Source organism: Phocoena sinus, chromosome 18 (genome assembly GCF_008692025.1).
Source record: "Phocoena sinus isolate mPhoSin1 chromosome 18, mPhoSin1.pri, whole genome shotgun sequence".
NCBI lineage: Eukaryota > Metazoa > Chordata > Mammalia > Artiodactyla > Phocoenidae > Phocoena > Phocoena sinus.
The window spans coordinates 77,862,923-77,878,219 of NC_045780.1; the positions used below are offsets into that span (position 1 = coordinate 77,862,923).

Consider the following 15,297-nt stretch of genomic DNA (forward strand, 5'->3'; position numbering starts at 1 on the left):
TCTCTCTCTCTCTCATTGAGGAGCTTATGGCTTGAAAATTTCTGGGTTGGGATGGTTTTCTTTTTCTTACAGCTGGAAGTGGCATAGCTGCCCAACAATTAATTTTTTGTATAAAAATTTTTACAATTTTATGTAAAAATGTTAGTGAAATTACTGATATCAGAGTTAGCAGTACCTGCATTTCAAGTTGTTTTCAAGTAATGATGGGCTTTTCATCGCTTTGTACCTTTGGCTTAGGTGGTTATGTGGTTCTTACACTTGAGTGTGCCCAAATGCACCTGGATGGCTTGTGAAAATTGACTGCCGGACTCCAGCCCAGAGCCTCTGATTCTGTAGGTCTGGCTGGGGCTGAGGATCAGCGTTTCTCACAGGTGTGCAGGTAGGATCAGCGTTTCTCACAGGTGTGCAGATAGGATCAGCGTTTCTCACAGCTGTGCAGGTAGGATCAGCGTTTCTCACAGGTGTGCAGGTAGGATCAGCGTTTCTCACAGCTGTGCAGGTAGGATCAGCGTTTCTCACAGCTGTGCAGGAAGGATCAGCGTTTCTCACAGGTGTGCAGGCCATGCTGATGCAGCTGGTCCAGGGGACACATTTCAGCACCTCTGACGGCCCACTGAGCTCCTCAGCCCAGGAGTACCGTAACCTGGGACCAGCCAGACTGCATGCACGGCGCTTTAAGAAGATGGGAGACCGAGATGTGGTCACCTGGGAGCTTTTCCACAGGTGAGCACAGGCTGCTCGCCTACCTGGATGTGGCCCCCACCCCCATGCTTGGGAAATTTCCTAACCTAGTGCCTTTTAGTTCAGGACAGAGCAGACCCCATGCTGCTTCTCTGTGGGCCTTTGGGGCATTGAAACATGGAGGTAGAGAGCCTGGAATGAATCCTGCCTTGGATTGGAAGGGGCACAATCCAAAATGGGATTCCTCATGCTTCTTTACATCTAGAAAATTGTTGCATAAAACAGAAGCGAGGGACTTCCCTGGTGGTCCAGTGGCTAAGACTCCACACTCCCAATGCAGGGGGCCCGGGGTTCGATCCCTGGTCAGGGATCTAGATCCCACAGCTGCAACTCAAGATCCCACGTGCTGCCACTAAGACCCGGCGCAGCCAAATATTTTAAAAAAATACACAGAAGAGAACCACCATCTGTATTGAGGCCAAGCTCAGGAGGCTTGTATGAGATTTGATGAATGTATTATTTAAGTTGAGGCGCTTAAGGAGGAATCCTTGAAATATTCATATTAGGGTTGGGAGGAACTATAGCTAAATAAGATGATGAGTCACTAAAAGCTACCAAAAGATATGGAGACACCTGTGGGTAAGGGTTCTCTTGGAAACTACAGCTTTCGGGGCGGGGGGTAAATCACCCGCACTGCTGAGCTGTGGGTGGGGGGCATCTGGGTCCAGCGAGTCGGTCTGCTGAGCTGTGCCTCTGTCCCTTGCTGCTCGCAGGGGCCGTGGGCCTAGGGGTCTTTAAAACTGGGGCCCTGCTTCTCTGCAGGTCTGCAGGGTCTGTGGCACATGCTGGCCTTCCACCGCCACCGAGGATGTGCGTCTTGAGTTCATTCCAGTCTATGCTTTTCAATTCAGTAGCCAACTAAGAATTCACTTTGTCACTGAAGACGGAGAAAACAGAGATGGTTTCTGGCAACCTCCCAGGCCCCTACCCACGTCTGGTCACAGGACCTGCTTTTCTAGGTGTCGTGGCGGAGACGAGCTTCAGCGACCGTCTCCTTGCAGTGAATGAGCCTGGAACCACCTCACAAGGGTTTTCAAGCCGCCCTCATAAAAAGGCTTCAGAAACAATTACAGATTCTCTTGAGACAAGTGGAAGAATAGGAGATCGCAGCAAAGAAAGAGGGCTTATGAAAAAGAAACATACGGAAATTACGGAGCTGAGACACAGAATAACTGAAGTAAAGCTCAGCGGCTGGGCTCAGAAGTCGAGTGGAGAGGACAGAACCCGGGGACGGAGAGGAAGCAGGCTGAAGGAGGAGGATGCGGTGAGGGCAGCGCCTGCCTCCCGAGGCCGCGGGGAGACAAGCTGCAGCTCTGGCGGCGCCCTTCCTCACTGCTTTCCCTGTCCCGCTCTCCCCGTGGGTCTCTCAGCTCTGAAATGTCAGAATCACGAGAGGGCCTCATCAGCTTGTTCCGGCCCCTTTGTGAAACTTGGGACCCGGGCATAAGGCAAGCCTGTCCCCACGCAGGTCTCGTGGGCGGCTGTACACCATGCCAGCCGCCGACAGGAGCCGAGGCCTGGGGGAGCCGGCCAGCTGGTTCCGGGAGCCCCGCTTCGAGGCAGCGATCTTCCTTAGTGACAGGAGACGTTGCTGAAACCAGAGTGCTGGCTCTCAGCGGCGCCCGGCTGACCGACGCCTGATACCCACAGAGCGAAAACGGAGCCCTGGACGCCGAGCTGGCGGTCCTGGGAGGGCTGGGCAGCAGCCGGGCGGCCGGCCTCAGACGGAGCCTGTGGTAACAGGATGCATCCGTCAGCCGTGACAGACAGGGCTTAGGGTTTATGGTAAAACCCAAGAGCGTCTTTTATGTCTCTGTAATGTTTTGTCTACGGTGATTATATTTCCAAGTGTTTTTCAGCACAGTTCCTGTCTCAAATATTCAATTCTCATATGAGACCGATTATATTACTTTTTGGTTCTAGGTGCTGTCAGCATCGCACCTTCACTTCAGGTGGCTATAACCAAGTGATTCTGGTACCGAATTCGTGTCATAGGCAAAGGTCCTTAATTAAACCATTAATTCACTGAACCAATAATATACTAAGTGCTTGTATGTGCCAGGTGTTGAGATGTAACACTCATCAAACAGACTGCCTGTGGGGCATATATGTCACGGCACAGGGAGGTGTTCTGGACGCGTACATAGTACACAAGTAGATTGCACAGCATGTTAGACAGTGATAGGGCTATGGAGAAAAACGGGGGGATGCCAGCAATTAGGGTGACATTGCAGTTTTACTTCTGGTAGGTAGGGTAGGCGTTACAGAGAAGTGACATTTGAACAAAGACCTGATGTATATGAGCAAGGCGTGACGTGAATATTGGGGAGAAGGGAATTTCAGGTGGAGAGACTAGGCTGTGCAAAGGTCCTGAGGTAGGAGCCTGCCTGGCAAATTCTGGGAACAGCAGAGGCCACCGTGAGTTGGGGGAGAGTAGCAGCTGGCTGATGATGAGGTCAAGGAGGGAACGAGGGAACAGACCGTGCAGGGCCTGCTCAGCCATCATAAGGACTTTGACTTTAAAAATAAATGAGTAGACTTTATTTGCAGTTTTAGGTTTCCAGAAAATTTAGCAGAAAGTACACAGAATTTCCATCCACCCCTCTCCACTTGCCCCTATTGTTAACGTCTTGTGCTAGTGTGGGAAACCTGTTACAGTTGATGAAGCAGTACCGATACATTACTAAGTAAAGTCCATAATGTACATTAGGGTTCACCCTGTGCTGTGCAGTCCGTGGGTTTGGACATGACACGTATCCATCATCACAGTGTCACACAGGATGGTTTCACTGCCCTAAAAATTCTCTGTGCTCTGCCTGTTCATCCCGCCCTCTCCCCTAGTCCCTGGCAACCATTGATCTTTTTACTGTTGCCATAGTTTTACTTTTTCCGGGATGTCACATTGTTGGAATCATACGGTGCGTAGCCTTTTCAGATTGGCTTCTTTCACTTAGTAACATGAAGTCTCCTCCATGCCTTTTCGTGGCTCATCTTCTTTTATTGCTGAATGATCTTCCATCTTCTGAACCGACCACAGTCTATTTGTTCATTCGCCTACTGAAGGGCACCTTGATTACTTCCAGCTTTGGGCAATTATGAATAAAGCTGCTATAAACATTTGTATTCAGGTTTTTGCGTGGACACGTTTTCAACTCATTTGGGGAAAGCGAATTTACCCAAGAAGCAAGATCTTTGGACCTTATGATAAGAGGATGTTTAGTTTTACAAGTCAGTCTCTACCATGGTGTGGACCAGTGTGTATTCCCATCAGCAGCAGACGAGATTTCCTGTTGCTCCACGTCCTTGCCTGCATTGGGTGCTGTCAGTGTTGGATTTGTGTCATTCTTTTTTTTGATGCGGACCATTTTTAAAGTCTTTATTGAATTTGTTACGATATTGCTTCTGTTTTATGTTTTGGTTTTTTGGCCGCGGGGCATGTGGGCTCTTAGCTCCCCAACCAGGGATTAAACCCACACCCCTTGCACTGGAAGGTGAAGGGTTAACTGCTGGACCGCCAGGGAAGTCCAGATTTGTGTCATCCTAATGGGTGTGCAGCAGTGTCTCACTGTTCTTTTAATTTGCATTTCCCTGATGACATATGATGTGGAGCATCTTTTCATATGTTTAGTGGCCTTGCCATCTGTGTATCTTCTTTGGTAAGGAGACTGTTCAGGTCTTTTGCCCATTTTTCCAATGGGCTGTCTGTTTTCTTATTGTTGGGTTTTAGTAGTTCTTTGTATGTTTTAGATAAAAGTCCGTGATTGGCTGTGTGTTTTGCAAATGCAGTACTTTCGTCCAGTCTGTGTCTTACCTTTTATTCTCTTAAAGGATTTTGGCTTTTACTCTGAGTGAAATGGGGGGCTTTTGAGGGTTTTGAGCAGAGGAGTGATGTGACAGGCAAATTATAAATGTGCAGGGAGATGTTCCAGCTATAGTAATATGGAAGAAATAGAATTCCTGAGTATGCATTGGCCGCCTTATCTTTAACTAATGAAGCTCAGTTTTTGTAAGTGATCGTTTGAAAACGTAGTTTTGAACTACATACTGCTCCACATCTTACAGCTACGGCCCTATTTCAGCAGGTACTCTGCTGGTACTTAAGAGCTCGGGAGATAATGAGCTTCTTATCACCTTTTTATTACTCACACTTAATATGAAGTCTCGACTGGCTTCTTTCACGCAAGAGGCTTTTACAGCACGAGTGCTCCAAGCTGTGGTCGCCTGCTTCCCCTGCCGTTCCCTCTGGGGAGGGTCTTCGCTGCTAGTTATAGAGAGGCACGCTTGCCACTGGGCGTCCCCAGCTTTTTCCTCTCCCCTTATTCACGTTCCTTCCTCTGGTGAAGGCTCCCTTTCGCTTCCCAGCCCCCCTCCAAAGTCAGCCAGCCCTCTCTGCGCGCCTTCAAGCCTCCCACATGCTAACGTGTGGGTGAAAACAGAACTTTCTCCAAGGTGGTCAGTGTCCCGTCTTCTGGCCCAGAGGCTTTAACTTGCCTTAAATGAAGCTTCTTGGGCTGTTTAGAAATGAAAGACGGGTTCTTTCACCGGGAGGGCTGGTCGGGCACGAGGCAGGGCGCTTCTCCGAAGTTCCCACTGCTGCCCCTGGCTTCACTGCGTGGGAAAGGGCGGAGCGTGCACAGCGAGGTAAACCAATGGGGTGGCAGGCCACACAGGCCCCGCGCAGACATCTGAGGACACAGGTTTCATCGGTGCAATCCCAGCAGTGGCTGCGGGGACAGGACTTGACATTCTCCCTTGAGATGTCTCGGTCAAAGGTAGGGGGTTGGGTTGTCCGTGAGGCAAAGAGGAGACCCGTGAGACCTGCGGCCACCAGTGCCCCATGCTCCTGGGGGGCAGGGCTCCTCTCCTGGGGGTGTTCTCGCCCCTACCTGCTGCACTGACACTGCAGAGGTGCATGGCACCCTCCCATCGGAGACCACGAGCCTCTCTACAGGCTTTTCCACCAATGGACACAGGCAGAGACATCGGTAGCCATTCTGAAATGTGCTCAGTAGGAGAGGAGATGGATGTCAAAGGACCGGAAATACTGCAGAAATTGAGCTTAAGAAGAAAGTAAGCAGTGGCTCAGATTTACAAAATACATGTTTCCGTTGGGTTGAAAGCATGAGAATGAGAGGAAAAAAGGGATGATTATTTCATATGAACAGGTGAAACTTCAGTTAAGAAAAATCTCCGATTACAAGGCCCAATCTGAGTTGTCTTAGGAATTTGTACTCCTGTTTCCCTGTATCAAGATCCTTCCGAGGTGTAAGAAATGGCGTCTGCTTAAGGAAGGCACAAGACATTAATGACGGCCTGGCCCGTGCACCTCTGCGTCCCAGGTGTCTGGATCACAGCCACCACAGGGCATGTGCTGTTTTCAAGACTGCTGTCATTTGACGATTACTACACACCTACCTGTTTTGATCTAACATTACTGGGAGAGCAAAACACAAATGCAGTGGAGAAATTTAACCTAGGTAGTCTGGTGAAAGCTTATGCCCACATTTAAAAAAATCCATTTTTGGCATTGGTATCAATTTGGGACTGTTGCCACCATCTCTGAAGGACTTAAAATGTGCTTTTGGAGCTTGTGGGAACCGAGCCTCGGGGGACACCCGAGCTAATTTAAGCCACGCAGTCTTGCTGGTCCACCTGCCCCTGACATCCCCCATGTCTGGGATGGCTGAACTTAGTGCATTCATATTTCTGATCACCCTTTATGGCTTGCCTAGCTCCACACTAATAGATGACATCTTTATTTTTCCCCAGATGACCATAGCATCCATACAGGAGCTGGGCTTTGGGAAATAATGAAGAAGGGAAGCCAAAGAAAAATGTACTTTATTAAAAGCTTAAGTGTCTTCCAGTAAACTACTTGTAACCCAGGCCACACACTTTGGGAGCTAATTTACTATCTGGTATTTAGCTGCCAAGTCCTTGAGCTCTCTGCTGGATGCTTCACTGTTTTCCATGGATTTGGAGGAGGAGCCCCGTAGCCTCCAAGTGAGCTCTGCAGACCTCTGCCTTTACTCCCCTGAAACTCTCTGGCTGCAGAGTGAGCGGAGAGCTATGGACAAGTGTGGTCCCTGATCAGGAGACAGCTGCACTCTAGTTAGAATAAAGCCATGGCTACCAGGTCATTACATTCAGTGCTAATTATTAGGTGGTGAATTTAGGATTTTAAGCATAGTGTTGCATATTGGCATGGCGTGGTGGAGACCTGCCTCACGAGGGCCCCGACACACTGACAGCTGGGCTCTCCAGAGAGGACTGTTTTCTAATGGGGAGGCACCTTGACCTGTGAGAACATTAGAATGGAGTGTTCTTTTAAAAAATGTATTTATTTAATAATACTTTCATGTGGTACAAAATTCAAAGGGTACCAAAAAGTACAGAGTGCAAAGCAAGTTTCCCTTCTCCCCCTCTGTCCTCCAAGCCCCGGGTCCTCTCCCTGGAGGCAGCCCGTTATCCGGCATGTGCTTCCAGAGACAGGGCATGCATTTCTTTTATTATTTTTAAGATTTATTATATTTTATTTTTGGGTGCGTTGGGTCTTTGTTGCTGCACGCGGGCTTTCTCTAGTTGCGGCGAGCGGGGGCTACTCTTCGTTGTGGTGCGCGGGCTTCTCATTGTGGTGGCTTCTCCTGTTACAGAGCATGGGCTCTAGGCATGCGGGCTTCAGTAGTTGTGGCGCACGCGCTTAGTTGCTCCGCGGCATGTGGGATATTCCCGGACCAGGAATCGAACCCGTGTCCCCTGCATTGGCAGGTGGATTCTTAAGCACTGCGCCACCAGGGAAGTCCCAGGCCATGCATTTCTGAACACCCAGGCACATCTTCTTCTTGCTTTTTTCTTTAAACACTAAGGCAGCATGTCCTGCATACTGTTCCCCATGTTCCTTGTCCCACACCTACTGTGACCAGGAGGTTGTGACATTATCAGTATATAAAGCTGACTCTTTTTAAATGCTGTGTGGTAGGCTGGTGGTCTGTTCTGTGGCAGGACTGTAATTGACCTAATCCTTTCCCTAAATTGTTTCTCATCTTTTGCTGTGACACTGTTTTCTATTTTTAACCGTACCACCAGGAAGCTCACTGGGTTAGGGTCCCAGCAGGAGATAGATGGCATGCTAAACAGAAATGGTTGAAGAGAGTTTAACAAAGAGACTATTTACAAAATGAGGGCAGGGATAAGGACATGGAGGCACCCTGGGAAGTCACCAGTTCAGGCCACCGCTTCTGGGAACTAGGCTCCTGAGCAGCTGAGTGTTTCCCAGCTGTTACAAGCTGCAGCGGTTTTCTGTACTCTCCATCTTAAGTGTTGCAGTAACACTGAACCTATGTTAATTCTTTGCTTGCTAGAACTGCCTATTCTTCTTCCTCAAGCAGTTTTGGGAACTAAAACTCTAAACTCCTTCAGACTTGGGGAGAAGGCAGCTCCTCTAGTTGGCACTTTATTTGGACTGAGGGTAGAGCTGGCTGTCCCCGGCGTGGAGTGGGTGGTAGAAAGGAGTTGAGAAGGTGGGAGCTGGGCAGCTGCGGAGGTCTCTGAAGTCTGGCCTTAACATTGCCTTGTGATTTAGTTTGTAGCAAATTCTCAGAGCGTCAGACACACCCCTTGCCAAACATTGAGTACAAAAGCCATATTTCAAAGGAAAATCACAATGGTTTGGGGGCTGTCTATGCCTCTGCCCGATTAGAGTTTTTGGCGGGAAAGCCTGGAGTTTATTATCGTGGCAAGTTTGGGAGAGGATTTCTGGAAAGCACATGGGGCAGCTGTTGGTCATCTGAGGCCAGAGCTCCTCTCTGAACACATCTGGAGATGCACTGAGCGGAGCTCGCCTTCAGGTTCTGAAGGCTCTGGTGACTGTAAATAAAGCTGCTGTAAACATTCTTGAACACGGCTTTTTGTGGCCATATGTTTTCATCCCTCTTGGGTAAACACCTAGGGGAGGAATTGCTGGGGCTTAGGTATGTTTAACTTTGCAAGGAACTGCCGGTTTCCCAAGCGCACCACCTGACACTCCCACTGGTCACGCGTGGGAGCTCCAGTTGCTTCCCATCCTTGCCAACGCTCGATACTGTCAGCCTTTTCCATCTCACTGCTCTGGTGGGTGGGTAGTGTTATCTGTGCTTTTAATTTGCATTTCCCTGATGACTAATGATGCTCAACACTCTTTCATGTGCTCACTTACCATTCATACAGCTTCTTCAGCAAAATATGGCGGGGGGGGGGAGCTTTTAAATATCTCCTTTTGTATCATCATCGCTCCAATGCATTTTCTTCCATTGCAGCTTCACCCATGATCTCAGTTGCCCTGATTATTCACCACCCTTGAAAACATGATGGACTTTTCAAGTGTCACACCCTTGATAATACAGTCCCATCTGCCTCTTCACCCTTTTGGTGAAACGGTGACTCGGCTGTCACCGTTTGGGGTGGCTAAGCCTCTGGCCTGCCCTGTCTGTGCCTCCAGGGTCCTGAGCATACACCTGTGTGGCTGCACTTGCCACACTGTGAGCAGTTCTTCCTCACCGAGGGCAGGGGCTGTGCCCCCCTCTTCTTTGCAGTCACAGTGCTCATCATGTGACCTGGCAGGAGTCTAGGTCCAATATTGTCGGACTAACTTATTATGCATCTGATCCTCCCAACAGCCCTGTTGACAAACGCTGAACACGTCAGCCTTAAACTGGAGATAGAGGTGTGGACATAGAGGGTCAAGTGGCTTGTCTGCGGTCAGTATGTGCGTTCCAGTTAGGAACTACTGACTATAAAGTTTTGACTCTTTTACATTACAGTTCTCCAAACAGGTACGTTGCTTTAGGTAAAGTTCAGGATAGTTTTAAGGGAATCCATTTCCATTTCTAGGTCCTCAGCTTGCATCCATGCTCAACTAAAACCAAGGAGCCAGAGCAGCTGTCTCTGAGCAAGGAGAGCGTCACACTGGTCCGACCGTCCCACCTCCCCTTTCACAATGGCCTTCTCCCACTTCACCCTTTGTTGTCTTCCCAAGGTGCACGCTGCCAGGTGGAAGGCCTCCCAGCTGTCACAAAGGGTGCCGGTGCTGGGAGGGGAGTGACTCTGATGACTGCGTGTTGCAGCTCAGGGTTGTACTTCTTAGCTTTCACAGAAATTGAAGGAGACCCCAATCAAGCTGTTGGCTGATGATTTTAAGTTTTTATTTATGACAGATTATATCTGGACTTTGGCTATGTAACTCAGAAGGCTTCAAAGAGGCATCCTAACAAAACTCCTTTCCATTTCCATGTGCTTATTTTTATGAGCAAGGTTTCTCAGTTTTTGCATTAAAAAAACCCCAAGATAGGAATAGAATTGGCGCTGGTCCGTATCTCTTTCCAGCAGTAAGTGATGATTATCCATGGGTTAATGAACTAATTAAAAAAAAAACCCTATACATCTCATGAAGATATATATTTCCAAATAAAATTTGCATTTTGTATTTAATAATTTTTATCAAGAACTGTAACATATGTTTCCATCATTTGTGAACTCACAATAGCTGTGTTGACTCAATTCAGAAGAGAAATCATAACAATTAGATCCTTATGGATCAATAATTTTAAACGTAGAGTTGATTTCATTATTTGTGGTAGTTACATTCTACAAGGGCACCATGACCACTGAATTAGCAACTACTGAACCATTGTTCATGGAGAAATACAGGGTTAGTTTCCTTTGAACCTCTGGTCACGACATCTGGTCAACCAATCAATACATAATCTTGTTTTTAGGTGTATTTCTGTTTAAAGATAGCTTATTTAACACACATATATATATATTTACAAATAATTACATGCAGTATATCTTTATAATAAAACACCATCTCAATTACAGCATTATGTAATGCAGTCTACCATAGTGTGACTGTTCTAATTCAGCTCTTCCATTCAGTCACATACACAGTACATGTTCACCGCTCACATACACACACAAATACACACTGTATATTGGATACTACAGCATAATGCAAGAAAGAAAGCCCCCCTCCAAAAAAAAGCATTAACCGAAGATTAAACATTTAAAATTTATGGAAACCACCTTACTGTTGATGGAGCCATGGGACACGTGATGGGGCAGTGCATGGTGGGGTTAAACCTGGTGACCTCGGCTTGCTGTACGGGAATGGAGGGAGAGTCAGGAAGGAAGATGTCAGGGAGGGTGGCCTGTGAGATCTGGCAGCTCTGCCTCAGGAGTCTGGCTTTCCCAGTTTGGTGACGGTGTCGGCAACTTGCCCTCCCAATCTGGCTTGAAAAACTGCTTCAGCCTCACCCGCTTGGCTTTTTGCCTCAAATCTTTAAGTGTTTCGGCATAAGGGATGAACGCGGTGGAGGTGAGGCGCTTAAACGTGAGGCTGCGTTCGGGCACAGGGTCACACTTTTCCATGTCATTGAAAATTTTTTCCAAGGCAGAATTCCATTCTGCTATTTTGGCTGCTGTGAGAGGGATGATTCTTGGAGTCTCAGGCTGACTTTCACCATCCTCATCATCACTAACTCCATTGCCTTGTTTTGCCATCTCGTCCAGGTCTTTGTTGGTGGGTTCTACTGCCACTTCTGCCAAAATTTCCTCCACATCGCCTTCTTTCATGTCACTGAAACCGTCTCCACTTATCTGTTGTGCAATATGCATTATGCTTTTGACACTGCTCGTTATATTTTCTGTAACACCTTCAAAACCTTCAAAATTTTTCACACAGTCTGGCCAAACATTTCCCCAACAATTGTTGATAGTAGCCTGCTTGATGCTGTCCCAGGCTGTGCTGATATAATCAATAACATTGCGTATGGTGACTGACTTCCAGTAGTCCATCATGGTGGTCTCCTCATTGGCGTTGAGAGCCTCAAAAGCCTTGCTAAAAAGCTCCCTGGTGTAGTGTGCCTTGAAAGCTTTTATCACACCCTGATTGAGGGGTTGGATAAGAGATGCTGTGTTTGGGGGCATGAAGAGAACTTCTATGTTGGGGTGGGCATTTTCAAGTTCTTCACGGCAATGAACTGGGGCATTATCCAAAATTAATAAAACCCTGAAGGCAAGGTTTTTGCCATGGAGATAACGTTCAGCTTCTGGGATGAAGCAGTTGTGGAACCAATCCCAGAATATTTTGGACGCCATCCATGCTTTTTTGTTCCATCTCCAGTGGACTGGCATACGGTTCAAGTTTTTCCCTCTAAGTGATTGTGGGTTTTGTGCTCTGTGTACCATGAGGGGTTTGCACTTAAAGTCACCCTTGGCGTTTGCACATAATAGCAAGGTTGCACAGTCTTTGAATGATTTAAAGCCAGGAGTTTTGGAGGCCATTTGCATTACATAGGTTCGTTTGCCAACATTCTTGTAAAGTAAGCCAGTTTCATCAGCGTTGAAAACCTGCTCTTCCATATAACCCTTTTCATGTATAATGCTTAGCAGGTATTTTTTAAATTCTTCTGCAGCCTCCTGATCTGTAGAACCTACCTTGCCTGCAAGTTTAACATTTTTCATGTGGTATCGCCTTTTGAATCGTGCAAGCCAGCCTGCACTAGCTGAGAAGGGTTTAACGTTTTCTTGACCCTGGGTAACATGACCGTAAATTTCTTTGGCTTTCAGCCTCACAACAACACTGTCCACTACACTCTTTTTATTGCTTGTCATCTCATGAATCCACAAATTTAGTTGCTTTTCCATCTTTTCCATAGCTCCATCACGCACTACAGAGGTTACTTTAGCACTTTCCGGAGCTGCTTCACGTACAGATCTGCGAATATCCTCTTCCTTTTTCTGGATGTACCGTATTGTTGACTCATTAACATTGAATTCTCGGCCAACAGCACTATAACTCAGGCCTGAGTGAAGCTTATCTAACACACGTATTTTCTCTGTAAGGCACATTACAACCTTCTTGCGCTTAGGAATGCCAGACAGTGCTTTAGCACTACGTTTGGGGGCCATTTAAAACAGTGAAATCACCAAGCAAAAAAAAAAAAAAAAAAAGTGAAAAATGTGGCACCAGTGGAGTGAAAAGGACATTTGCTTACATTATAAGCTACAAGAAGATGGCAGAGCATGGCCTTGTTCAAATTCAGCTGGGAACGTGTGCATAAGGCAATTCAAATATTTTGCTGCTTTGCACACGTCTATAAATGAGAAAGTGCCGCAAATACAGATTTTGGGGTTACACATAAATATTACCGAGTACGCAAATTTGCAAATATAGAATCCATGAATGAGGACTGATTGTATTTGTATGCAAAAACAGTGTGAGGGAGGAGTAAAATGGACTAGAAGGCAGCTTTGGCTTTGCTGTTCCACTCTCTCTCAAGTTCCACCAAAACAAACAAATCTGTTCAGTATTTGGAGGGAAATATGCTGGCACTTCTAAGAATTTTTAAACTCTAGAGAAAAAAAAGTGTCATTTCCTCCCTCTTGGCACTGCTCAACACCCTGGTTTTCTTTTGTAGTTTTAGAAGACCTGACCACTTTGAAATGAAACTGCAGTATTCCTGAGAGAGGCCTAAATGAATGTCGTTATTTCCCCCTAGAGGACAGAAGAACAAAATGTCTTGAACGTCCCCAAATGCTAGAATTCTGTACGATACTTTAGTGTAAAAAGTCTTCACATGCTGTTCAGAACAACAAAAAGCTCTTCTGAGATCTCAGGCTTCTCCCCTGATGGTTCTGTGTAACCGGTGCCATTCCTGGTTTCCTTTGTTTCTTGCCCTGGGAAGCTGTCAGTGACTGCTTACACGTGTGGCCGTGGCCTTTACAGCTCTGCCTCGGACCAAGCACCAGACAGTCTGCAGGAGCCCTCGCTGCTCTTCACCTGTGATGGAGGCTGCATTCGCCACAATCTCTCGCCAGCTGACTTTTCGCTGACGAGTGACCAGCTATTTTGGCTAATCACTGATGAAGCACACGGCCTATATGTAGTAAAAGAAAACAATGCACTCTAATCCCAGCCGGCATAATTTACGTCGCTAATTGTTTTAAGTCATCGTATGAGAATTCCAGCTCCACTCTCCCCGAGCCGGGGGCAGGGAAGAACTGAGAAAACAACAGGTTCTCAACAGTCCCTTCGTGGTTGCTTCAAGCGGAGGAAGCCAAGCTTTCCCGGGTCCCTCTGGGAGGGGCGGGCTGCGCCCGCTAGGCCGCGTCGGAGGGCGAGCGCCGGGTGCGGGGATGGGGAATCCGCGCGTGAGCCGGGCCAGGTGGGCCGCGTCCGAGGGCGAGCTCCAAGTGCGGGGAGAAGTCCGCGCGTGGGCCGGGCCAGGGAGGCCGCGTCGGAAGACCAGCGCCAGCTGCCGAGAGAAGAGGCCGCGCCCTCACGGCCGGGGACCGGAAGAGGTTGTGGGCGGGGCCTGCCGGGGCGCGGTCTGAAGACGTCACTTCCGGCGCCGTTCCACTTCCTGGTGAGGGAAGGGGCTGAGATTGGTGCATCCCGGAGGAAGGAAAAAGGGTGAGGAGAGGCGGCGGCCGAGCGGGCGGGCGCCGGGGGCGGCCGGGCTAGCTCCGGGCTGCCGGGGCAGCCCGCCCTGGTCGCTCGCGCGGCCGGCACGCCCGCCGGGGCCGCGTCGCGTTCCCCTCGGGGCGCATTCGCGGCCTGCCCGCGGCGCTCAGCGCCTGTTCTCTGTGTTGCAGGTCTACCCGGAGCCCCGGAGCGAGGGCGAGTGCCTGAGCAACATCCGCGAGTTCCTGCGAGGCTGCGGGGCGTCCCTGCGCCTGGAGGTGAGTGGCGGGGCCGGCGGGGCGCTGGGGCGCGAGGCGGGCGGGCGTGGTAACGGCCCGTAGCGGCGGCGCCCGGCGCTCGGCTCGCGGGTTCCCCAGGGGCGACTGCGGGCTCAGGGCAGGGAGGAGCCCCACATTTTGCCCGCTGCGATGGGGACAGGTGGTTACAGTAGCTCGTGGTGCAGGTGACAACACGTTTTCGACAGCCGTTTGTTGGGCAGGGGCGCTTTCTGACTCCTTGGTACTTGCCTTAGCTTTAACTCTGCCCTAGGGATTCTCGGGGGACGCGCATCCAGGTCTGGGTCAGCCGTCAGAACCCTAAGCAGGTGATCAGGCGGAGCCAGGAGAAATAAAATGGGCCCCCAGTCCTCCAAGTGTCACTCCCTTTAGGTGATTCTTACTCTGACAATTGGTTAGGGACATGTTAATCTATGTCTTGGGGCGTGGGTGTCATTTCCATGGTGCTTAGAATTTTGTCACTGTGCTAAATACAGTCTTTCAGTAGCAGCTCTCTGGAAATTTCTTTTCTTTTCTTTTCTTTTCTTTTTTTTTTTTGCGATACGCGCGGGCCTCTCACTGTCGTGGCCCCTCCCGTTGCGGAGCACAGGCTCCGGAGGCGCTGGCTCAGCGGCCGTGGCTCACGGGCCCAGCCGCTCCGCGGCCTGTGGGATCTTCCCGGACCGGGGCACGAACCCGTGTCCCCTGCATCAGCAGGCGGACTCTCAACCACTGCGCCACCAGGGAAGCCCTGGAAATTTCTTTTTCATCTTATGTTACCACGTGTGGTTTTTCTTAATCCTGGGAAAGGGCTTTAGATCAGAAATGTAGCTGCTTTTT

At 48.9% G+C, this 15,297-nt stretch overlaps 1 protein-coding gene across 1 annotated transcript in view; it reads left to right on the forward strand.

The window, feature by feature from the left end:
• Positions 1–15,297, forward strand: part of ARHGEF7 (Rho guanine nucleotide exchange factor 7) — a 126,376-nt gene that overhangs the window by 13,421 nt on the left and 97,658 nt on the right. Inside the window, 1 exon segment of the mRNA XM_032611759.1 lies at positions 14,374–14,460. Within this exon segment, the coding sequence (XP_032467650.1) occupies positions 14,374–14,460 (87 nt within the window).